At 48.7% G+C, this 25,205-nt stretch overlaps 1 protein-coding gene across 3 annotated transcripts in view; it reads right to left on the bottom strand.

Moving 5' to 3' along the window:
• Nucleotides 1-25,205, bottom strand: part of LOC122552378 (ras GTPase-activating protein nGAP-like) — a 99,645-nt gene that overhangs the window by 3,941 nt on the left and 70,499 nt on the right. For all 3 annotated transcript variants that reach the window (XM_087983408.1, XM_087983409.1, XM_087983410.1), the window contains 10 exons: nucleotides 22,571-23,119; nucleotides 19,479-19,623; nucleotides 14,942-15,086; nucleotides 12,746-12,982; nucleotides 11,899-12,100; nucleotides 10,546-10,646; nucleotides 7,244-7,616; nucleotides 5,865-5,996; nucleotides 4,985-5,157; nucleotides 3,956-4,040 (listed from right to left, as the gene is read on the bottom strand). In XM_087983408.1, coding sequence (XP_087839534.1) covers nucleotides 3,956-4,040; nucleotides 4,985-5,157; nucleotides 5,865-5,996; nucleotides 7,244-7,616; nucleotides 10,546-10,646; nucleotides 11,899-12,100; nucleotides 12,746-12,982; nucleotides 14,942-15,086; nucleotides 19,479-19,623; nucleotides 22,571-23,119 — 2,142 coding nt within the window. The remainder of the gene's footprint in view (nucleotides 1-3,955; nucleotides 4,041-4,984; nucleotides 5,158-5,864; nucleotides 5,997-7,243; nucleotides 7,617-10,545; nucleotides 10,647-11,898; nucleotides 12,101-12,745; nucleotides 12,983-14,941; nucleotides 15,087-19,478; nucleotides 19,624-22,570; nucleotides 23,120-25,205) is intronic.

Here is a 25,205-nt window from a genome sequence, read left to right as displayed (position 1 = left end):
TCCCTGCTAAGGTATTGCACCATTGAACTTTGGCCAGCTCCTCCCTCATTGCTCCATAGTTCCCTTTATTCAATTGAAATATTGTCACTTCCGATTGTACCCTCTCCCTCTCAAATTGCAGATTGAAGCTTATTGTATTATGGTCACTACTTCCCAATGGCTCCTTCACTTCGAGGTCCCTGAACCATTCTGGTTCGTTACACAATACCAGATCCAGAATTGCCTTCTCCCTGGTAGGCTCCAGCACCAGCTGTTCTAAGAATCCATCTCGGAGGCACTCCACAAAGTCTCTTTCTTGAGGTCCAATACCATTCTAATTCTCCCAGTCTACCTGCATGTTAAAATCCCCCATAACAACTGTAGCAACATCTTTGCGACAGGCCAATTTCAGCTCCTGATTCAACTTACATCCGACATCCAGACTACTGTTTGGGGGTCTGTAGATAACTCCCAAGAGGGTCTTTTTACTCTTAGAATTTCTCAGCTTTATCCACACCGACTCTACATCCCCTGATTCTAGGGTCTGAATATCATCCCTTACCAACATGGCCACCCCACCCCCTCTGCCCGTCAGTCTGTCCTTACGATAGCACGTGTAGCCTTGAATATTCATTTCCCAGGCCCTGTCCACTTGAGGCCACGTCTCAGTTATCCCCACAGTATCATATCTGCCAATTTCAAAAAGAGCCTCAATACTGTACCAACCCTTTCACTTAGTCTCCTTCTTCAGCCCTTTCCCCAAGGGATGAGTAGTTGAGATATTGGTTAGGCTAAGAATAGATATAAAGGTGATGCTAGTCACATGGGTGGCATGGTGACTCAGTGGTTAGCACTGAGTTCGATTCCACCCTTGGGTCACTGTCTGTGTGGAGTTTGCACATTCTCCTCCCACAGTCCAAAGACGTGGATGCTCTGGAGAGGGTTCAGAGGAGGTTTACCAGGATGCTGCCTGGACTGGAGGGCTTATCTTATGAAGAAAGGTTGACTGAGCTCGGACTTTTTTCATTGGAGAAAAGGAGGAGGAGAGGGAACCTAATTGAGATATACAAGTTAATGAGAGGCATAGATAGAGTCGATAGTCAGAGACTATTTCCCAGGGCAGAAATGACTAACACGAGGGATCATAGTTTTAAGCTGGTTGGAGGAAAGTATAGAGGGGATGTCAGAGGCAGGTTCTTTACACAGAGAGTTGTGAGAGCACAGAATGCGTTGCCAGCAGCAGTTGTGGAAGCAAGGTCATTGGGGACATTTAAGAGACTGCTGGACATGCATATGGTCACAGAAATTTGAGGGTGCATACATGAGGATCAGTGGTCGGCACAACATCGTGGGCTGAAGGGCCTGTTCTGTGCTGTACTGTTCTATGTTCTATGTGCATAATAGGGTGGATTGGCCATGCTAAATTGCCCATAGTGTCCAGGGATTGCAAGTTACGTGGATTATTCTTGGGAATGCAGGGTTATAGGAAGGGAGGGAAGCTCTTCAGAAGGTCAGTGTGGATTCGATGGGCTGAATGGCCTGCTTCCACACTGTAGGGACTCTATGACATTAGCAGAAAGAGGCATGCACAGGGTAGATTCAGTGTAATGGAGTAAGTGTAGACTTTGTAAGAAATAAAATGGAGGAATAGCAGAATCTAAATGTTGAGGAGGAGTCTCCGGTCGACATTGTCAAAGGTGAAGTGACCAGGGAGCTAAGATGGCTTGTAGAATCATATAGCACAGAAACAGACCCTTCGGTCCAACTCATCCATGCTAGCTAAGTTTCCCAAACTAAACTCGTCCCACTTACCTGCATTTGGCCCATATCCCTCCTAAACCTTTCCCAAGTGCCCTTTAAATGTTGTAACTGTACCTGCATCTACCACTTCCTCTGGCAGTTCATTCCACACACAAACCACCCTCGGGGTGAAAAAGTTACCTCCCAGGTCCCTTTTAAGTCTTTCTCCTCTCACCTTAAAAATAAGCCCCCTCAGTTTTGAACGTATCCACCCTAGAGAAAAGAGTTTTGCTATTCACCTTACCCATGCCCCTCACGATTTTATAAGCCTCTGTAAGGTCACCCCTCAAACTCCTACACTCCAGTGAAACAATCCCAGCCTCTCCCTATAACTCAAACCCTCCATTCCGGGCAACATCCAGGTAGATCTTTTCTGAACCCTCTCCAATTTAATAACATTCTTCCTGTAGCAGGGTGACCTCTGTAGTCCAAGCTGTAGACACCTGGGATCAGGTAAATCTCCTTAAGAGGTGTAGGGGCATTCCTAAAAAGGTCATCAGGAGGTTTAGATTAGATTACCTACAGTGTGGAAACAGGCCCTTCGGCCCAACCAGCCCTCTGAAGAGTAACCCACCCAGACCCATTTCCCTAACACTATGAGTAATTTAGCATGGCCAATTCACCTGGTCTGCACATCTTTGGACTGTGGGAGGAAACCGGAGCACCCAGAGGAAACGTAGTTAGCATGGATGAGTTGGACTGAAGGGTCTGTTTCTGTGCTATATGATACTACAAGCCATCTTAGCTCCCTGGTCACTTCACCTTTGACAATGTCGACCGGAGACTCCTCCTCAACATTTAGATTCTGCTATTCCTCCATTTTATTTCTTACAAAGTCTACACTTACTCCATTACACTGAATCTACCCTGTGCATGCCTCTTTCTGCTAATGTCATAGAGTCTCTACATTGTGGAAGCAGGCCATTCAGCCCATTGAATCTACACTGACCTTCCTATAACCCTGCATTCCCAAGAATAATCCACGTAACTTGCAATCCCTGGACACCATGGGCAATTTAGCATGGCCAATCCACCCTATTACACACATAGAACATAGAACATAGAACAGTACAGCACAGAACAGACCCTTCAGCCCACGATGTTGTGCGGACCACTGATCCTCATGTATGCACCCTCAAATGTCTGTGACCATATGTATGTCCAGTCGTCTCTTAAATGTCCCCAATGACCTTGCTTCCACAACTGCTGCTGGCAACGCATTCCATGCTCTCACAACTCTCTGTGTAAAGAACCCGCCTCTGACATCCCCTCTATACTGTCCTCCAACCAGCTTAAAACTATGACCCCTCGTGTTAGTCATTTCTGCCCTGGGAAACCCACGCAGACATGGGGAGAATGTGCAAACTCCACACAGACAGTTGCCCAAGGCGGGAATTGAACCTGGGACCATGGTGCGGTGAGGTAGCAGTGCTAACCACTGAGCCACTGTGAAATAACTATGGCAGATAAGGTTAAACACAATCCAAAGAGATTCTATAAATACATTAAGAGCTAAAGATAATCCAGGGAGAGAATAGGGCCTCTTAAAGATCAACGAGATAGTTTATGTGTGGAACAACAGGAGATAGGAGAGATATGAAATGGTTATGTGCATGAGGGGGGAGTGCATTTAGGAATAGGGACACTCAGAGGGGAGTGCATTTAGGAATAGGGACACTGAGAAAGAAAAACAAGCGACTAAGAAGATTGTCAAGACACTGGAGAGGGGACGGAGAGGGATCAGCAGCCCAGGGATGTAGGAATTTGGATATGTGGAGAGATTGGGAAAAATGTGATGGTTCTCCTAGGAGCAGAGGGGGTTAAGGGGAAATCTAACAGAGGTGATCGGGAGGGGACTGATAAAGTGGGGGGGGTGATAAACTGGTTCCTTTGATAACCAGAGGTCACCAGTTGTAATGGATTAGTTAAAAACCTAAAGGGGGAGCAAGGAGGAATGGTTTCAGACAGGGGAGGAGCGATGGAGATGTGGAGGTCACCTGAAAGCTCCATGGAATGAGGTCCTAGTGGAACCTTCTGGAAAGCAGTGGGACCTGTACTTCAAGAGGAATGGTTAGCAGGGCTATGCCGGAGTTTGGGATTACATTAAAGCACGACAAAAAGGCGGGCGATGAGACTGATCGAGCTGACAAACAGCAGCTTGGCAGGTAATACTCACCAAAGACTCAACCTTCTGCTGGTTCTGGGCAGCAACCTCGAACCATTCAATGTCCTTCTTCCTCTCCTCTTCAACTGCTTCCAGTCTGGAACGTTTGGAGAACATTTCACATCAGGGTCAGGTCAGGATAATGATAACACATGTAATGGCAGGTGAATGGAAATAGGAGAGAAAGGTTGAGAGTGAGAATGAAAATAAAGGCGGGAGAGTAATCTGAGGAACAGAACGCAGAGTTTGGCAGTACAGTTTGCCCAGCTATAACGCACATATCCTCAATGGAAATTCACTGTAGTGAGATTGATGCATTGGGGTCGCTGTTTCTAAAGCGGAAATTTTTAAAATGTGTGCTGGCTGTAACACAATTACAGCGTCAACACTTTAAGCGCTGTTTCTCAACCGTGATTTTTCTATAACTCGGGGATACACAAGAACGCAACCATCACATTCTAGAACTGACTGTTTTTAAAGCAGGAGAAAGTGAGGGCTACAGACGCTGGAGATCAGAGTCGAGAGAGTGGTACTGGAAAAGCACAGCAGGTCAGGCAGCGTACGAGGAGCAGGAGAGTTGACGTTTCAGGCATTAGCTCTTCATCAGGAATGCTCATTCCCCACGCAAACCACTCTCTGTGTAAAAATAATTGCTTGGCATGTCCTTTTTAAATCTCTCTCCTCTCACCTTGAAAACGATGCCCTCTAGTCTTGAACTCCCCCACGCTAGGGAAAAGACACCTGCCCTTCACCGTATCTAAACCTGTCATGATTTTACGAACTTCTACAAGGTCACCTGTCAGCCTCCGACTCTCCAGGGAAAAAGGTCCCAGCCTGACCAGTCTCTCCTAATAACTCAAACCCTCCATACCCGCCAACATCCTGGTAAATCTCTTCTGAACCCTCTTCAGCTCGATAATATCCTTCCTGTAACAGGGCGACCAGAACTGGGCACAGTACTCCAGAGGAGGCCTCACTAACATCCTGGACAATGTCAACTGAGTTGGACAATGAGCTTTTTAAGTACTAACCCGCCCTTACCTGGTGCTCAGATCCTTAATTTGTTTGTCCTTTTCTTCCAGTTGGGTTTTCTGCCTCTCCTCGTTCTCCTGGAGGACTCTCTGAACGTGCTCATCAATGCGGCTCTGAAACTGCTTCAGTTCCTCGTTGATGGTCTGCACGTTTGCCTGGAGGTGTGAAATGTCTTGCTCATGCTGGGGTAGGGGATGGGAGGGAGGGAACAAGGGGAGATTTATTAGCTTCTCGACAGGGATTTGAACATTTAGCATTTCTAGGCCAGCTGGGAATTCTGGGAGAGAGAGAGAGAGACATCAAACCTGGACGTGGAAGGATTTAACCAAAGCAGACTAGTGCCAACTCTAATGCCACTGCCCAATTCCTCCCCTATCCATGGGAACGCTAACCACATGGTATTAGAGCCAGCATGGGACAGGTCTACAGCACAGTGTCCCTACCTCTGAGCCAGAAGCTGCGGATCCCTCGATGTGGACACAGAAGGTGAGTGTGTCTAACACGGCCAAAATTGGGAGAGATCCCAGGCCAAGCTATGGAACAGTGAGAAGGTCAGCGCGCCTCTGCTCTCACACCCGTCAGCTCCAGACTACTCTCCACTGATCCCCAGCCTCAGGTGAACAAAGCATAGAAATCAGCTGGATGTCTGAAAGAACTGCAGATCCCTGCATGGCAGGACGGACACTTGATGGAGCTAGCTGGAGGGTAGCACAGGACCCAGTGCATTCTGGCGAGGAACTCTTGAATTGATATAGTGCCTTTCACAACCTCAGGAATCCCCAAAGTGCTTGACTTTGATCAGCCCTGAAACCAGCCCAATGGTAAAGGTAGGTGCCAATCAGGGGTAGGTAGCTCATCAAAAGCAAATGTCGGTTTCCAGCCTGATTACCTTCTCAAACGGTTTGAAGTCTTGTCTTTCTCCCTCTGTCTGACAGGACCACTCCTCGTGTCCAGAGATGCGCTCCCATGGGACTTGGGATTTTCTGAATGAGTCAACGGGCATCAGGCGCGGGTTATGACCCTGTCACAGACACAGCAGAGTTGGCTATTCAGACACATGCATTAACAATCCTCACGATCTGCTCAAAACCAAACCCAGGAGTGAGGTTGGAGGGGGTGGGCGTGGGGGAGGCGCAGGCAATGGGTGGGCAAGAGAGTACACAGCATGAGGTCAATTCGGCCAATGAAGGCTGAAAATTTGCACCAACCAATAGGAAGGTATGTTTAGCCTCAGACATTGGTATGTTAGACTTGACTCTAGCCAATGGACAAAGAGTTAGCCAATGGCTCCATTCTGAATTGACACATGGAGGCGTTCCATTGGTTGCTATTAATCGTAGATTTAGAAGGCCGCAGTTTTGTTCTCTCCCAAATGCCTCATGGCTATAAAGACCACTATCAACCCATTCCTCCTCACCGTCCCGTTCGGTCTTTCCCGACCGTCACAGCCTCTCTGTTGTGCCTTTGTCCCACCATCTGATGTTGAGTATTGTTTGAAGCCTCCAGACTCGTGGTACAACCTGGGAGATCAGGGCAGTGCATGATGCTGCAGCTCCGCCAGGGAGATTCATTGGAGCACAGCCCGGCCTGGAGCGACTCAGCGATGGAGAGAGACCAGGTAGGGTCAGGGCTGGTTTCCCTACAGTGGAGGGAGTGGGGCGGGGGGATGGGTGGAGGGGGAACCTGATTGAGGTGTCCACAGTTCTGAGGGTCACAGGCAGAGTAGATAGGGTGACTCCTCTTCCCTTTCGAGGGTTCAATGACCGGGAATTGTGGTCTTAAGGGCAGGGGCAGGACGTTTTGGGGAGAGGTTGAGGAAAAAATTTTTCACTCAGAGGGTGGTGGGGAGCTGGAACTCACCACATTAAAAGCAACGTCAGGAACCCTCAAGACATTTGGGACTTCTTGAAACGGGCACATTGGGAGTCCTGGAGACAGGCCAAATGCTGGCAGATGGGATTAGGATTGATAGCCACTTGATGGCCAGTATAGAATCAATGGGCCGAAGGGCCTTTTACCACATTGTTAAACTCTAACCATGGTCCTGTGCAAGTTTAATACTGCACCCTTGGTTAGCAAATGTACTTCACTAGAAATATACCCCCTCCTTCCACCCCATCTGGGGTTATAGTGATCCCGCGTCCCTCTTTACAGGAGTTTGAGGATCTGTTACATCTTCCCAGTGCTTCCTGTTTCAGCATAAACTCAATGGCATCAACGTGAACAGGGTAACATTCAGAGATAGCCTCTGAGGAACAAGACCATTACCTGTATCCTGAGGCGTGGGTTGCTTTGTGGGCAGGTGTGCGATGACTTTAAGGACTGGGTAACAGAGAGGGGAGTCTTGGTCAGGGTAGCGTAAGATCTGTCCGGCAGGTTTGTGAGTATGTCTTCCTTGGCATGCCCTTGCACGTTGGATACCGTTTCCAGCGTTGAGTGTTGCCGGGAGATGTTGGGTCGTTTGCGAGCTGGTGCACTCTGGGTCCGTTTCACCACAGACATTCCCTTGGCTTGTTTGCCATTGCTCTTCACATGCTGCTGCTCCTCCTGTGCACACTTGTTCAGGCTTAGTAATGATGCACTCACTGTTTGGACATTTTTGGGGGCTACGTAGACCGGCTTGTCGTCCCGGCAATACTCACTGGAAGGAAAGGCAGCGTGTGTAAGGACTGTGCAGCATACTGGGTCCACGGCAACATCTTCATCTGGGATCCACCCTGAACCCTCCCACAGGGAAAAGGATCGATATGGTGGAGACACACAGACACACACAGACACACACTCACAGACACACACACACACACACAGACACACACACAGACACACACACACAGACACACACACAGGCACAGACACACACACACGCACAGACACACACACACACAGACACACACACACACACACACACATACACACACACGCACAGACACACACACACACACAGACACACACAGACACACACACACACACACACAGGCACAGACATACACAGACACACACACACACACACACACACACACACACGCACAGACACACACACACACACAGACACACACACACACAGACACATACACACACACGCACAGACACACACACACACACAGACACACACACACACACAGGCACAGACATACACAGACACACACACACAGACACAGACACACACACACAGACATACAGACACACACACAGACACAGACACACAGACACAGACACAGACATAGACACACACATGCACACACACACAGACACACACACAACCACAGACACACACACAGTTACACACACAGACACAGACACAGATACACGCACACACACATACACACACAGAGACACACACGCACACACACACACGCACACACAGATATACGCATCCACACACAGACGCACACAGATACACGCACACACAGACATACACACACAGACATACACACACAGATACACGCACACACACATGCACGCGCACACATGCATGCACACACGCGCACACATATGCACACACAGATACACGCACTCACATGCACACACACACACACACGCATGCACACACACATACACACACATGCACACATGTACACACACACAAGTGCGAATACAGGCACACATACAAGTGTGCACACAGACACACATGCGCATGCACACACATAAGCACACACACAAACGCGCATGCACACATGCATGCACGCACATACACACATGCACACACGCACGCACGCACCCGTACACACACGCGCACATACACACAAGTGCGCACACAGACACACACACAAGCGTGCACACAGACACACAAGTGCACACACACACAGACACACACGCACCCACACACATACGCACACACGCACATACACGCACACACACGCACACACACACACACATGCACCAACGTGCACACAGACACACACACAAGCACGCAGAGACACACAAGTGCACGTGCACACAGACACACAAAAACAAACACACAGTCACACACACAGACACACATGTATGTACATCCAAGCACACACGCACACATACACAGACACAAGCGTGCGCACACAGACACAAGACACACAAACACACAGTCACATACACATGTACATGCATGTGCGCACGCACACAGACACACGCACACATACAGACACATGCAGACACACACACACACAGACACGCGCACACATGCACTTGTACACAGACACACACACAGACACATACACACACAGACATACACAGACACACACACACAGACACATACACATGACAGAAAAAAACACACACCTTTGGTCCTTTTCCAAACCACACAGTAGCCAGCTAGATACTCAGTCCCCTATCCTGATATTGAAACATCCTACTGGGCAACATTCTTCAGTGAACCCCTTGACCCAATAATCCAATGGAAATATGCCACTAATCCCCTTACATCACCTTCAGAGCACACTTCCTGACCCTGCATTCGATTTTGTTTGACTTCTCAATTTTACTCATGACCGGTTATAGATCAGACATAGGGGAGACAATGTGCTCGTGGTATTATCGCTGGACTATTAATTCTGAAACTCAGCTAATGTTCTGGAGACCCAGGTTCCAATCCTGCCATGGTAGCCAGTGGAATTGGAATTCAATTAAAAAATCCAAAATTAAGGGTCTAATGATGACCATAAAGCCATTGTCAATCTTTGGAAAAACCCATCTGGTACACTAAAGTCCTTGAGGGATGGAAATTGCCATCCTTACTCGGTTTAGCCGACATGTGACTCCAGACCAACAACAATGTGGCTGACTCTGAACTGCCGTCTGGAATGGGCAATAAATGCTGGGCTGGCTAGAGATACCCACACCCCACTTAAAATAGAGAACATTGATCTTGATTTTACATCCTGATCCACCTGGTTCATGAGGATAGGGAATGGGACTCCGAGAGAATACAGTTACACTCCTTGGAAGGCTGATTTAGTTGGAATGTGCAAGATATGAAGGGGAGGAGATAAGACAGAAACTATTCCCAATGGTCAGGCAGTTTTGAACAGCAAGGTGGGAATCTACAATGAAAGCCAGAGTTTTCAGGAGGGAATTTAAGAAACACCTCTATACACAAGGGGCAAAAGAACATTAAAACCTTCTTTTGCACACAGCAATGGACATTGGTTACATGGAAAGCTGGTGATATATAGAATCTTATCAACAAAACATGCTAAAGGGAGCTGGGACTAAAGGTGTTACTTGCTAAGCTGTGGATCAGCGACAGAAAGCTGTCGAGACCCAGCCACTGAGAGTCTCTGAGACCGAGATAGCGAGGTTTTTGATTAGTACGTGGATCAGGAGGGTGGGAGAATGGGACTGAGACAAACATCAGACATGACTGAAAGGCAGAGCTGACCCAGTGAGCCATGTGGCTTTATGCGGCTCCCATATCTTGTCTTATCAATCGAAATTGAAGGTTGGAACCTGTTTGAGTGGCTGAATGGTCTGTTCCTGCTATTTATCCCTGTACTTGAGAAGCTTGTTGGAATTGCTCTTCTGAAATCACTCCCAATTCCGGGAATCCTAATCCATTGCCTACCCCACCTCTGTTAGTAAGGGTTATTCGGACTTACCCAAAGTCTTGGTAATGTATCAGCGGTATGTTTGGGTTTTTCAGAGAGTGGGTGATTCCATTGAGAATGGCGGGGAGAGGTCTCAGTCTGCCCAGTTCTCGCTATCATTTGTAGGCGATGGCAACGACAGGGTGCAGTAAGAATAGACATGAAAAGGGAAAAAAATTAGACAGGCAGCAACACGAGTTGTAAGCTTCGTCATTTTAAAAAGACATTTATTAGTCATCATGTTTAAGAATGTCAAAGGAGTTCGGCTGCAGCTTTTTCTGATGCATTGCCAACTCCACTTACCTCCCCCTTTCTTATCCTCCCCCCGTCCTCGGAAATATTTCTCCAACCCTACATCTTTCGAGCCCAGCTTTCGTTCGCCTACCCTGGTCTCTCCTTGACAGAAAAACAGAAGTTGCTGGAAAAGCTCAGCTGTTCTGAGGAAGGGTCACCAGACCAGAAACGTTAACTCTGATTCCTCTCCACGGATGCTGCCAGACTTGCTGAGCTTTTCCAGCAATGTCTGTTCTCGTTTCTGATTTACAGCATGCACAGATCTTTCAGTTTTTAATCTTCTTGATCGGTTCAGAGACAAAACTTTGCAAGATTCTTACTAGGATAACACAACTGTAAAGGACCTTGGTACACCACATGATGTCTAAAAGGTGCTGGTTACAAAATAAATCCACATTGCACTTCAATGTCATTACCTCAAAGTCCATTAAAAGGAAAATTCTCTATACAATGCCAACCACCAAATAGAAATAAAGTGGCATCCCCATTTGAATATTTATTCTGACAACACCAACTCAGTGGCTGTGGATCAGCAAAGCACTCCTAGTGAGGGCTGACCAGGCTAAAGCTAGTCAAACCCATTTCTTGTTGGACTAGGAAGAGATGTCCAAGAGTCATTCTAATAGCCTTTCTCAACATGAGAGTGTTGGTTCAGGGCCATTGAGTAAACCAGGTTCAAAGTCAACAGCTCAGACAGAGTGGAGAATCATAGAACCCCTACAGTCTGGAAACAGGCCCTTCGGCCCAACAAGTCCACACCGACCCTCCACAGAATAACCCACCCAGACCCATTCCTCTTCACTTACCCCTGACTAATAGACCTAACCTACATATCTCTGGACAATTTAGCATGGCCAATTCACTCTAACCTGCACATCTTTGGACTGTGGGAGGAAACCGGAGCACTCGGAGGAAACGCACACATACACGAGGAGAATGTGCAAACTCCACGCAGTCGCCTGAGGCTGGAATCAAACTCTGGTCCCTAATGCTGTAAGGCAGCAGTGCTAACCACTGAGCCACAGTGCCACCTGAAAAATAACAGCCAGCTCAACCTGTCACAACCATTACCTGCTCCAGGCGAGACATGGTGTCACAGAGAAGTAAGTGCAAGATGGACAGACCCAAACCCAGGTCAATACAGCCTTCAAACTCTGAGCTGTTGATGCTGGGCTCTGGACTGGAAATGTTTGTCAGGAAGATTTTCATGTTGTCCCAGTTTGATTCCAGGAAATTGTCCATGAAGGTCATGTAGCCCTCTTTGTCTTCAAACCTGTAGGGTGAGCAAAGACCAAACTGGGTACCTCTATGTAAAGCCTCAACTGGTGCAGAAACAAGACAGATACCGTGTCTCTGGGGAGAGACTGCGCACAGGTAAGGAGCAAGTCAGGCTTCGATAATTGTGGAACGTACTGTGAAATCACGCCGTCCCTGACTCTGATTTTACCAACCCAGCCAATATCATAAATAGCGCAGCTCCCACTAGATACTTGCCAAAGGTGCATCACTCTGAAAGCTTATGATTTCAAATAAACCTGTTGGACTATAACCTGGTGTCGTGTGATTCCTGACTTCACCTTTTTAATGAGACCTTAAATTAAGGTGCCACCTCCCCTCTGCAGTGTAAATAATCACATGGCACTATTCCAAAGGGCAGCAGGGGAGCACTCTCTGATGCTCTGGTCAGTGCTTATCCCTCAATGACATTACAAAGTCAGATCATTGCTGTTTGTCGGACCTGTATGTGCGCAAATTGGTTCCTGTGCATCCTACATTACAGCAACGATTTGACTCTAAGAACAACTCTTTGACAGCAAAGCACTTTCCAATACCCCAATACAGGCGCTAAACAAATCTTCTTCTCCCACAGATTTGTGTCCGAGCTCAGCAGCTGAGATCAGACTGATGGTGTACATACGTGGTAAAGTTGGCCAGGTTCTGAATGACTTTGGCGATGAGTGTGAGAGTCCGCGCGGTGCTGTCGTTGGGGTATTCCTGGGTCAGACTGAATAGGCTGGGCGACATTATCGCGGGGCAGAGGAAACGCAGAAACAATGAGGCACAGATCATCCGCATCCCGAGCTCCGCCTTTCCCCGACTGAGACATTGCTGCTGCCAAGTTGCGAATATCTCCCTCAGCTCATCGGGAAAGATGCTGTGAAAGGAAAGGAGGAAGAAAAGTCGGAGACACCTCCATTTGTACAAATTCAGGGCAAATCCTGACACACCGGGGATGTGCAAATTGGTGATTTGATTTTATTTATCGTCACATGTACCGAGGTACAGTGAAAAGTTTTGTTTTGCAAGCAGTACAGGCAGATCATACCATACAATGTGCGTCAGGGTGATGGAACAGCGTGAGGAATACAATGTTACAGCTGCAGCAAAGGGGAACAAGGAGCAGGATCAATATTCAATTTAAAATTTGAGAAGTCCGTTCAGAAGCAGGGACGGTGCAATTCTTAAATGTGTTGGAGGAGAAAGTGAGGTCTGCAGATGCTGGAGATCAAAGTTGAAACTTTATTGCTGGAACAGCACAGCAGGTCAGGCAGCATCCAGGGAACAGGAGATTCGACGTTTCGGGCACAGGCCCTTCTTCAGGAATGAAGAAGGGCCTGTGCCCGAAACGTCGAATCTCCTGTTACCTGGATGCTGCCTGACCTGCTGTGCTGTTCCAGCAATAAAGTTTCAACTTAAATGTGTTGGTGCATGTATTCAAACTTTTATATCTTCCTAGTAAGGTAACAAAACGTCTGGAAATGAACCTTCCAGCTCAGCGAGCAAACCTACATCCAAAACCTCAACCTCAGCTACAAATCTTCTCAAATTCCGCTTCTATATCTTCTGCCCAAAGGAGATGATAACCGGGGTGGGAGGGGTCCATGATGATGTCGGCTGCCTTCCTGAGGCAGTGGGGAGTGTAGGTGGAGTCAATGGATGGGAGGCTGGTTTGTGTGATGGACTGGGCTGTGTCCACCGCTCTCTGTAGTGTCTCAGTCCTGGGCGGAGCAGTTGCCGTACCAAGCCGTGATACACCCGGATAGGACCTTTCTGTGATGCATCTATAATAATTGGCAAGAGTCTTTATGGCCGTGCTGAATATCCTTAGCCTCCTGATGAAGTAGAGGGTTAACATCACCCATTCTCGCACATCCCAGAAAAAACCTTTGGGATTTTGTTTTTTTTTAATCATGGGGTGTGAACATTGATTGCTTCATGCTTAATGGAAGCAAGACAGAGAGAATGCTGAGAGTCGTTATATTAGGGGATCATATTCACAAGACACGGGGTTGGCCCATTTCAGAGAGGATCAATCTCTCGGAAATAAGGGTCTGTCATCTCTGGAATCATCCATCCCAGAGGACTGGATGTATATAAATGAGTTCAGCTGATTCTTGGACATTAAAGCAGTCTAGGGGTCAAGCGTGGCTTGATCAGAGGGTCAGTCCTGATCCAATATGTTGGGGAACATAAGCTAAAGGGAGCTTCCATCCTCCTGCTATCCTCTGATCCCTCCTCACATTCCTTTCCAGGATGTCAGCGTTGCTGGTCAGGCCAACATTTATCCCACGTTAAATCATCCTTGTGCGGTTGGCTTTGAGGTGGAGGGAGACCTACCGCGCGGTTATAGGGGGATTTTGTCCTAGTACTCTGAAGGAACGGCGATATATTGCCAAGTCAGGATGGCGAGTGGCTCGGAGGGGAACTTACAGATGGTTCCCTGGCATCTGCTGCCCTTGTCCACCTCGGGGACAGAGCTCACAGGTTTGGAAGGTGCTGGCAGAAGGTGGGTACTGCAATGCAATGTGTGGATAGTACACACTGCTGCTACTGTGCATAGGTATTGAAGGGATTGAACGTTGAAAATAGTGGATGTGGTGCCAATCAAACGGGGGTTGCTTTGTCCCAGACGGTATTGAGCTCCTTGAGTGTTGCTGGAGCTGCCCCCATCCAGGCCAATGGGGAGTATTCCATCACCCTCCTGACTTGAAGATGCTGGACAGGCTTCGGGGAGTTGGGAGGTGTGTTACTCGCTAAAGGATTCCCCTGACCTGCTCTCGTAGCCACTGCGTTCAGATGGCTGGTCCAGTTGAGATTTTTTTAATGTACTCACCAACACGAATCTGTGATTTGCCGAAACGCCTCCTCACAGACGGCCTTCATATTGACTTGGTTCTCTGACACGTCATTGGCTGAACATTTGTTGGGATCGACTTCATAATTTTCCTCTGGATTGTAAAGCCTGGTCACAAAGTCTCCTGCGGATGACACCGAGGGAGATTAGAGCCCTCCTTAACACAGCGCCAGAATCCTCCAGCCTGGATGGATTGCTGATCGAGCTGGGGGAACTCGAGGAGACTGACTACTCTCAGAACCCCTCTCCCCTGCTTCGAAATGCCAATCCCCCTGTTATTCAAGTTCCGAAAAACGAGGGTCGCGACCTCACCTGGGACAGCAGAGCCAGCAGGGGGAGTTGTAAGAGCTTCCTGGTCAGACAGGGGTGGCACTAATGCCAAGGTCCAGGCAGTGCCAGGGTGTCTGCTTGTTCCGCTCTTCCCCCACCCCCCCGGCCCTGTCTTTGCAGCGAGCTGTTAGGAGGGATTGGCCTTTATAGCAAGATGGCTCAAGTATAATCGAGTCTTGCTGCAGCTGTTCGGGGCCTTGGTGAGGCCATACCTGGAGTACTGCGTTCTATTTTGGTCACTATGCCAGGGATAAGGTACACTTATCATAGGGGGAGTGTTTAGATTAGATTAGATTACTTACAGTGTGGAAACAGGCCCTTCGGCCCAACAAGTCCACACTGACCCGCTGAAGCGTAACCCACCCATACCCCTACATTTTACCCCTTTACCTAACACTACGGGCAATTTAGCACGGCCAATTCACCTGACCTGCACATCTTTGGACTGTGGGAGGAAACCGGAGCACCCGGAGGAAACCCATGCAGACACAGGGAGAATGTGCAAACTCCACACGGTCAGTCGCCTGAGTCGGGAATTGAACCTGGGTCTCTGGCGCTGTGAGGCAGCAGTGCTAACCACTGTGCCACCGTGCCGCCCACTAATGCTGGTGGGTGTTTTGAAGACCCACCAGCTTGAATCCTGGGAAATATGAGGAGAAACTGGGTCCGTATTCTCTGGAGTTTCAAAGAACGAGAGGGGTCCAGAACTAGGGATCATTCAAGGCTTCAATGGACTAATTCAGAATGAGATAAGGAGATGTGCTTCAGTCAGAGTTTGGGTGATCCTGTGGGATTCCCAACAAATGAGACCATGGAGGCAAAATTAAGAAGGAAGAGGTAGATCTCTAGAGGCTAATGGTGTCAAGGGTAGAGGGGAGAGATTGGAAGTGCAGTAGTGAGATAGGGGGATCAGCCATGGTCCCACTGAATGCCAAGGGAAGACTCAATGGGCCGAATGGTCCACTCTCGCTCCGATCTTTTGTTTGTATGTGTGTGTGTGTGTGCGTGGGCCATGGGCACCTGTCCACAATGACTTCACAACATCTCAAAGCCTAGTCCTGACGATGTCCCCAGTGAGCATCCCTTGGCCAAGTTGAGGCCTGAACCCAACCTGCTGAGGATTGAAGAATGCCCCTGGATCTCCACAGCAGTCACTTCAAGATAGTCAAGATTCCCATAGACCAATAGGCCCATGCTTGGGAGCAGCTCCGACAACGTAAAGGGTCTGGTGAGTCCACGATAGAATAATATTTTTTACAAAACACTTTGAAAACCCAAAGTTTTCATATTTACACAATATTATATAGATAACACAACAGAGTTGTGAATGCATGGAATACGTTGCCAGCGGTGGTGGTGGAAGCAGAGTCATTGGGGACATTTCAGCAACTGCTGGACAGGCACATGGAGAACAGTGAGTTGAGGGGTGCGTAGGTTAGGTTATTTTCGTTTAGATTAGGAATAATCCTCGGCACAACATTGTGAGCCGAAGGGCCTGTTCTGTGCTGTACTTTTCTATGTTCTAGGTTCTAACACAACAACTGTGATAAAGATATGCTAAATGTTACCACGTTGATTTAATGTGTGGCTTTTGTTGAGGCCCAGGGTTATTGTTAATTTTCAAGCATTAAAATGGGCTGCTTTGGGGTAATAATTCAGCAAGACAGAAGAATCACAGATGTGAAGTGAGGAGGGACTGTATAAATGGAGAGAAAATTCAGCCAAGATAGGAAGAGAGATGTTCCATGGGGCAGGAAGAAGCAGAAGCAATGGGCCTCCCTGGGCATTCCTGCTTGTGGATTTTGGGAATAAGATAGCAGGTTTTATGGGGCTGGGGGGACTTTGAACCTGGAGACTGGGGCTGTTTTCCCTGGAGTGTCGGAGGCTGAGGGGTGACCTTATAGAGGTTTACAAAATTATGAGGGGCATGGATAGGATAAATAGGCAAAGTCTCTTCCCTGGGGTGGGGGAGTCCAGAACTAGAGGGCATAGGTTTAAGGTGAGAGGGGAAAGATATAAAAGAGATCAAAGGGGCAACTTTTTCACACAGAGGGTGGTGTGTGTATGGAATGAGCTCCCAGAGGAAGTGGTGGAGGCTGGTACAGTTACAACATTTAAAAGGCATGAATAGGAAGGATTTGGAGGAACATGGGCCAAGTGCTGGCAAATGGGGAGAGATTAATTTAAGGTATCTGGTTGGCATGGATGAGTTGGACCGAAGGGCCTGTTCCTGTGCTGGACATCTCTCTGACTCTATGTGTTGTTCCAGTGAGAACATGGGCAAACCTCTCTTGTTATGATGTGAGGAGTCACTAGATGGCAGGAGTCTCATGCCCAAACTTGCTCTATTGGGTCCATCCATTCGTGACCAATCAGAGACTCTGAGTCAGGTGGATTGGCATGAAACCAGGTAGCCCTGCTCACACAAAGAGTGATGCCAATCTACAACCTTCCCTTCCAAAAGGGCTGTGAATGAGTGCAGTTAACTGAAATCCTCAAAGAATGAGATGGCTAGGTACTTGCTGGTGAATGGCATTAGGGGGCAGAGACTAAACAGATTAAATTAGATTCCCTGGAAACAGACCCTTCGGCCCAACCAGTCCACACTGACCCTCCAAAGAGTAACCCACCCAGACCCATTTCCCTCTGACTAATGCACCTAACACTACGGGCAATTTAGCATGGCCAATTCACCTGACCTGCACATCTCTTTGGACTATGGGAGGAAACCAGAGCACCCGCAGGAAACCCACGCAGACACGGGGAGAATGTGCAAACTCCACACAGACAGTCACCCGAGGCTGGGATCGAACCTGGGTCCCTGGCGCTGTGAGGCAGCAGAGCTAACCAGAGCCACCGTGCCACCTGGGGCTGTCATTTCCAAACCGGCCACTGAAGATCTCAATGGGCTTGAGGAGCAGAATGGTCTCCTCCTGTTCCTTCACTTTCTGCAGCATTCAATCAGAGTTTTGCGAGAGCAGTCGCTCAGTCCGTTTGTGTTTTAAGCGACATGAAGTGACCCCTTCGCCCATCTCCTCTCACCCCATCTTTTAGGTTTTAAAAAATTCTTGAAGTGGTTGTGGCTATGGGTGGCAAGGCCAGCATTTGACCCTCACCCCTTAGTGCTCTATGAACTGAGCCAACATACTGAGCCATTTCGGAGGTAGGAGTGGAGCGGAGTTAGGACTCAAACACACTGCTTTTGGATTGGAGTCACGTGTAGTCCAGACCGGGTAATGACATCGGATTTCCTTCCCTAAGAACATGAGTGAACTGGACGGGATTGGACAGCAGTTGCCAATGGTTGCCTTGGCTACCAACTCGAGGACCGGATCCAGATCGATTATAAATCCCACTGGCCGATCTGACTGAACTCTGGCCCCTTCAGCGTTAGCCTGAATGCCCTATCCAGTGACATGAGCGCTGTGCCACCATTTTGGATATGGCCAGACCAGCACCAAGATGGGCAAGTGGCTGGGGACATTCGGTAACTTTGGAGAGCTCACAACCTAAGATGCCAAACTCCCACACACTATTATATTGGAGATTCCAGGAGGTAAAGATTCCACCATCACCTGCAAATTCCCCTCCAAGCCGCTCACCATCCTAACTTGGAAATACCCAAGGTTGCTGGGTTGAAATCCTGGAATTCCCTTGCTAATGGCATTATGAATCTACCTACACCCCTAGGACTCCAGTGATTCAAGAAGTTTACTTGTCACCAGCTTCTCAAGGGGTAACTAGGGACGGGTAATAAATGCTGGGCCCAGCCAGCGATGCCCATATCCCATGCACGAAGGTAGAAAAATTATTAAGAGCAACTAAATAAAATTGTGAGCTGCTTCCCCCCAGCTTTCCTTGAACGCTCGAATTTACTGGATGAAAAAGTGTCAGAGATGATGGTTGTTTGACCCTTAAATCCAGTTTGGTAACGAAAGAGCCATTCATTTTCCAACTGGCTATAGAGAGGCAGAGCGCCCAGAGGATGGACCAATGGGGTGAAGGATGGATGGTTTGGGTTGGTGGTCAGTTGATGAAGCCTCCAGGATTTGGCGACTCCAATCCCAGCCTCCACGAGGTGAAGGTCGTTTCCCGCTCCATCACCCACCCCCCCACCCCCCCCCCCACCCACCCAGCTCTCCCCACTGCACCCCTCCATCCCACACCACGACCCCATCGATCTTACCCAGGGTTTCGATCAGGTACTTCTGTCCAACCAGCTTCATGTATTCATCGATGGCTTTGGTAGCCAAGGTGTTCTCCCGGAAAAGCACGGAATGTTTCTCCTCACAGCGGTCAACCTCCACTATCCCCAACTCAATCAGGAAATCCTACATGGCAGGGACAGAAGAGTTACGTCCATGAGCCCATCAGATAGGAGTCCAATTCCATTTAAATAAGACTAAGAGATCAGGGTCCTAGGGTGAGTAGATGCTGGAGCAGCATTGATGTTCCGTAGACCCTAATTCCGTTCTCCTCCCCATCCGGCACCTTTTCAGGAAGAATACAAAATGCACACTTCCTTTTCCTGGGCATTTCCTGGTCACATGTCCTCAAATACCCAGCTCAGGCGTGACCCCATGTGCAGCTGTATTGACTGCTCAGCCTCCCAGTCCCACCAGAGTAGGGTGCAGGTTCTGCCCATCGCCTCTGTGTCGGCACGCTGAATGAGCAACACCTTTTGGATTGATTCAGAGGCTGCGCCCACACGTTACTCAGTACGTCGGGCACAGCAACAAAATGGACAACAATTTGCATATCGCCCTTTTACCGGGAAAGGCTTGGACATATGATTGGTGCTCAGTCTAACACCGACATTCAGTGTCTCTGAGCCAATTGCTTCCTATCCAATTCCCCAAACCGTGAGTGTAAATCTCAAACACAAACCCACAATCAGGATCTCTGTGATTCAGACAGAATTTGAATCCAAAGTTCCAACCAGCTCCCAGAATGAGGACAAAGCAAATTACTGTAGATGCTGGAATCTGTTCTGAGAATAACAAATGCTAGAGATCTCAGCGGGTCTGGCAGCATTCCTGGAGAGAGAGAGCGAGCTAACGTTTCGAGTCAAGATGCAGAGTCATCTAGCCCCAGAATGAGGTCAGTGGGAGGGAGGAACCTGGTGATCCAGCAAGTCAGGAAGCTCTCACCCCATCACTCGGCCCAGGGGTCAAACTGAGCTCAGATTCTTTCTGCAGGGGCATGAAACTGGTTTGGCTAGAATCTAGGCAACTCTGTGAAAATAAAATTGAACAATTTTCCTCACCAATCAAGCCTCATTTGTAGAGTGCAGACTGTGTGGGAAATGGGTCTCATGTGATTATAGAACAGCACAGCACAAAAGAAGGCCATTTGGCCTATTGTTTATAAACTAGCCCTCCAAATGAAACAAATCAGGGCAAGACTTATATACTTAATGGTACGATTCTGGGGAGTGTTGCTGAACAAAGAGACCTTGGAGTGCAGGTTCATAGCTCCTTGAAAGTGGAGTCGCAGGTAGATAGGATAGTGAAGAAGGCGTTTGGTATGCTTTCTTTTATTGGGCAGAGTATTGAGTACAGGAGTTGGGAGGTCATGTTGAGGCTGTACAGGACATTGGTTAGGCCACTGTTGGAATATTGCATGTAATTCTGGTCTCCTTCCTATCGGAAAGATGTTGTGAAACTTGAAAGGGTTCAGAAAAGATTTACAAGGATGTTGCCAGGGTTGGAAGATTTGAGCTATAGGGAGAGGCTGAACAGGCTGGGGCTGTTTTCCCTGGAGCATCGGAGGCTGAGGGGTGGCCTTATTGAAGTTTATAAAATTATGAGGGGCATGGATAGGATAAATAGATAAGGTCTTTTCTCTGGAGTGGGGGAGTCCAGAACTAAAGGGCATAGGTTTAGGATGAGAGGGGAAAGATATAAAAGGGGCCTAAGGGGCAACGTTTTCATTCAGATGGTGGTATGTGTATGGAATGAGCTGCCAGAGGAAGTGGTGGAGGTTGGTACAATGACAACATTTAAGAGGCATCTGGATGGGTATATGAATAGGAAGGGTTTGGTGGGATATGGGCCGGGTGCTGGCAAATGGGACTAGATTAGGTTAGGATATCTGGTTGGCATGGACGGGTTGAACTGAGGGGTCTGTCTCCGTGCTGTACATCTCTATGAGTCTGTAAAGTCCCCCTCTGTTGTCACTCCCCTGCTCTTTCCCCACAAACCAAGGCCCTCCAAATTTCCCTTCCTTTCAGGAGTTTATACCGATTCCCTTCTGAAAATGAGTGTGGGATTTACTGCCACTGGCCTTCCAGCACGTTTCAGGTGACAGCAACTCAAATAAAACCCCACCCTCCCCTTGCGATTCTGAATGTAGCCTCCCTGAGTAAACTGGGCCATTCCGAGGACGTGCTTAACACAGAGGGAGAGAGAAATGGTCAACGAGTCCTTCCTCAGAACCCTGGGGATTAATTAACCACCATACCCTTCGGCAAGGTTAGGAAGTGATAGACCCAGAGGGTCTCAATGTTGCTCTCAAGAGATAGAGAGAGAGAGAGAAGGGGGGGGGGGGGGGGGAGAGAGAGAGAGAGAGAGGGTGAGAGAGAGAGAGAGAGAAAGAAAGAGAGCGAGGGAGACAGGGTGAGAGAGAGAGAGAAAGAAAGAGAGGGAGAGAGAGAGAGAAAGAAAGAGAGGGAGAGAGAGAAAGATAAAGAAAGAGAGGGTGAAAGAGAGAAAGAAAGAGAGAGAGAGGACTGGCAATGGGTTAAGCACATCTCAGGCAAGGGGTGCAGTGCCCTCAGTGAGCACGTGGATTGAGCCGGTGCTGTTGGCATCAGTCCACTGTACGAACCAAACCATGGAGCTGCCTGAGCAAACAAGCAGCCCATGGAGGGGGGCAGGTCTTCCGATGGTGCAGTTACATCGAGATATTCCAGCTAGCATTCCAGTCCACTCTGCCCAAGGCCCGGCAGGATCCTAGGCAGAGTTGTGGAAGGTTACCAAATTGTTGTGGGCAGCTCAGTGGTTAGCACTGCTACCTCACAGCGCCAGGGACCTGGATTTGATCCCAACCTCGGGCGACAGTCTGTGTGGGGTTTGCACATTCTCCCCGTGCCTGCATGGGTGTGCTCTAGTTTCCTCCCGCAGTCACAAAGAGACGTGAGTTAGGGTGGATTGGCCCACAGTGTGCCCAGGGATGGGTAAATGCGGGAATAGGGGAGGTCTGGGTTAGACGCTGTTTGGAGGGTCAGCGTGGATACGATGGACCGAATGGCCTCCGTTGGGACCCTACGACTCGTACCTTGGCTTTCCCGACGCTCTGTAGGACGTGAACCAGGGCAGAGGCTACCTCCTCCTTATCCTTCACTTTGAGAGCCGGCTCGAGCACGGAGCACAGGGTGGTGTAGTTACAGATGAGGTACTCGGCAAACTCCTTGTAGTGTATCATCGGCAACACCTTGATGTTCTGGTACCGCAGGTTAATCCGAATGGTGGGCACATTGAGCTTGCCCTTGTTCAGGGGGGGCGCGTTGATGTTGTACCATTTCTCCACGTGTTGGCGCCCTGTCACCTCGCTCAGGGGGATGGTGACGGAGCCAAGGGCACTCATCTCCTTCCTCTTCTTGTCGTCATCCCGGAAGAGGTGCAAGGTGACCTCCTTTGTCGGGGGCAGGCTGCCGAACTCAAAGTGCTCGCCCCAGAAGAGCGCCTCCTGGCTGAGCTTGCTGGTAGTGCGGGCGTACAGCGAGCCGTCGAGATGCAGCTCACAGAAATACCTCTTCTTGGGGGTCAGGTCCTTGGCTTCATTCACCCAGAGGCTCAGCATGTTCTCCACCCTCTCGCAGTTATCCTGCAACAGCAAGGCAACAGGTTACAACCCAGAGAGAGAGAGAGAGAGACTGCATTTAGGTAGCACCCTTCCCAACCGCGGGGCATCCAGCAGCACCTCACAGCCAATGGTCATCATCCGGTGACAGTCTATTCATGGAATCACATAGATGGTTCAGGCCATTCAGCCTGTCCAGATCATGCTGGACCTACTGGAAGCCTCCTCACCCCATCTCACTGCACCAACAAATCCATCAATCCATTCTCCCTGGGGCTTAGCCACATTCTTATTTTCACAGTCGGTGGTTCACATGTGGAATGACCTTCCTGAGGAAGTGGTGGATGTGGGTACAGTTACAACATTTAAAAGACATTTGGATAAGTTCATGAATAGGAAAGGTTTGGAGGGTTACAGGCCAGGAGCAGGCAGGTGGGACTAGTTTAGTTGGGATTGTCGATTAGAGTGGTGCTGGAAAAGCACAGCAGGTCAGGAAGCATCCGAGGAGCAGGAAAATCGACGTTTCGGGCATAAGCCTTACATCAGGAATCAGGGTTTTTGCCTGAAACATCTATTCTCCTGCTCCTCGGATGCTGCCTGACCTGCTGCGCTTTTCCAGCACCACTCTAATCTTGACTCTAATCTCCAGCATCTGCAGTCCTCACTTTTGCCAAGTTTGGGATTATGTTCAGCATGACACTAGTTGGACCGAAGGGTCTGCTTCCATGCTGTATGACTCTATGGCTGACCCTTCAACCTCAAACTGTGGGAGCACAATGCACATTCTCACTGCTCTCTGGGTTAAAACCTTTCTCCTGAATTCTCCATTGGGCTATTTCTATTGACCGACTGTAATTTCTGACTCCCCTGTACTAGGTGGTGTCTCATTGCAGCAACGCACTTAATAAATATCTAACAAACTTGGATATTGGTTCATTACATTTTATATTTCCCAAAGGTTCAGGGAATCAGAAAGCAATTAAATAAAGGGGTTCTGCTCAGACCATCCGAGTCACAATGATTGATGGATGACAGAGTGGTTACAAGAGCAGGTCAGAGGCTAGGAATCCTGCAGCGAGTAACTCCCTCCTGACTCCCCAAAGCCTGTCCACCATCTACAAGGTACAAGTCAGGAGGGTGATGGAATACTCCCTACTTGTCTGGATGGGGGCAGCTCCAGCATCACTCAAGAAGCTCAACACCATCCAGGACAAAGCAGCCGCTTGATTGGCACCACATCCACAAACATCCACTCTCTCCCCCACCGATGTTCAGTAGCAACATCTACAAGATGCACTGCAGAAACTCACCAAGACTCCTTAGTCAGCACCTTCCAAACTCATGACCATTTTCATCTAGAAGGACAAGGGCACCAGATACATGGGATTACCACCTGCTGAAGGTTCCCCTCCAAGCCCCTCACCACCCTTACTTAGAAACATATCCCTGTTCCTTCAGTGTCACTGGGTCAATGTCCTGGAACTCCCACCCTAAGGGCATTGTGGGTCATGTTAAAAAGAATCATCCATGGGATGAGGCTGTCACTGGCTGGGCCAGTATTTATCGCCCATCCCTAATTGCCCAGAGTGCAGTTAAGAATCAACCACACTGCTGTGGGTCTGGAGTGACGTGTAGGCCAGACCGGGTATGGATGGCTGTTTCCTTCCCTAAAGGACGTAGTAAACCGGATGGGTTTTTCCCCAGCAGTTGGTCATCATTAGATTCTTAATTTCAGATTTTTTTATTGACTTTAGATTCCACCATCTGCCGAGGGGGCATTGAAACCCAGCTCCACGGAACATGACCACGATAATACCACTAGGACATCAACTGCAGCGGTTCAAGAAGGCAGCTCACCACCCCACCCTCTCCAGGGGCAACTAGGGATGGGTAATAAATGCTGGGCCCAGCCAGGGATGCCCACATCCCATGAAATAAAATAAAAAGCAAAATCTGGACAATTGAGAACATGGAAGGCTCAAGATTGGTGACCATTCAAACCAAGGAGCAGGACGCTGCCTGACCTGCCGTGCTTTTCCAGCACCTCTCTAATCCAGAATCTAGTTTCCAGCATCTGCAGTCATTGTTTTTACCTAGACCATTCAAACCA

Source organism: Chiloscyllium plagiosum, unplaced genomic scaffold (assembly GCF_037043375.1).
Source record: "Chiloscyllium plagiosum isolate Xiang-an unplaced genomic scaffold, Cpla_swu_hap1 HiC_scaffold_45, whole genome shotgun sequence".
Taxonomy (NCBI): Eukaryota; Metazoa; Chordata; class Chondrichthyes; order Orectolobiformes; family Hemiscylliidae; genus Chiloscyllium; species Chiloscyllium plagiosum.
Note: the sequence above shows the minus strand (reverse complement) of the source record. Positions and strands in the feature narration are given on the sequence as shown.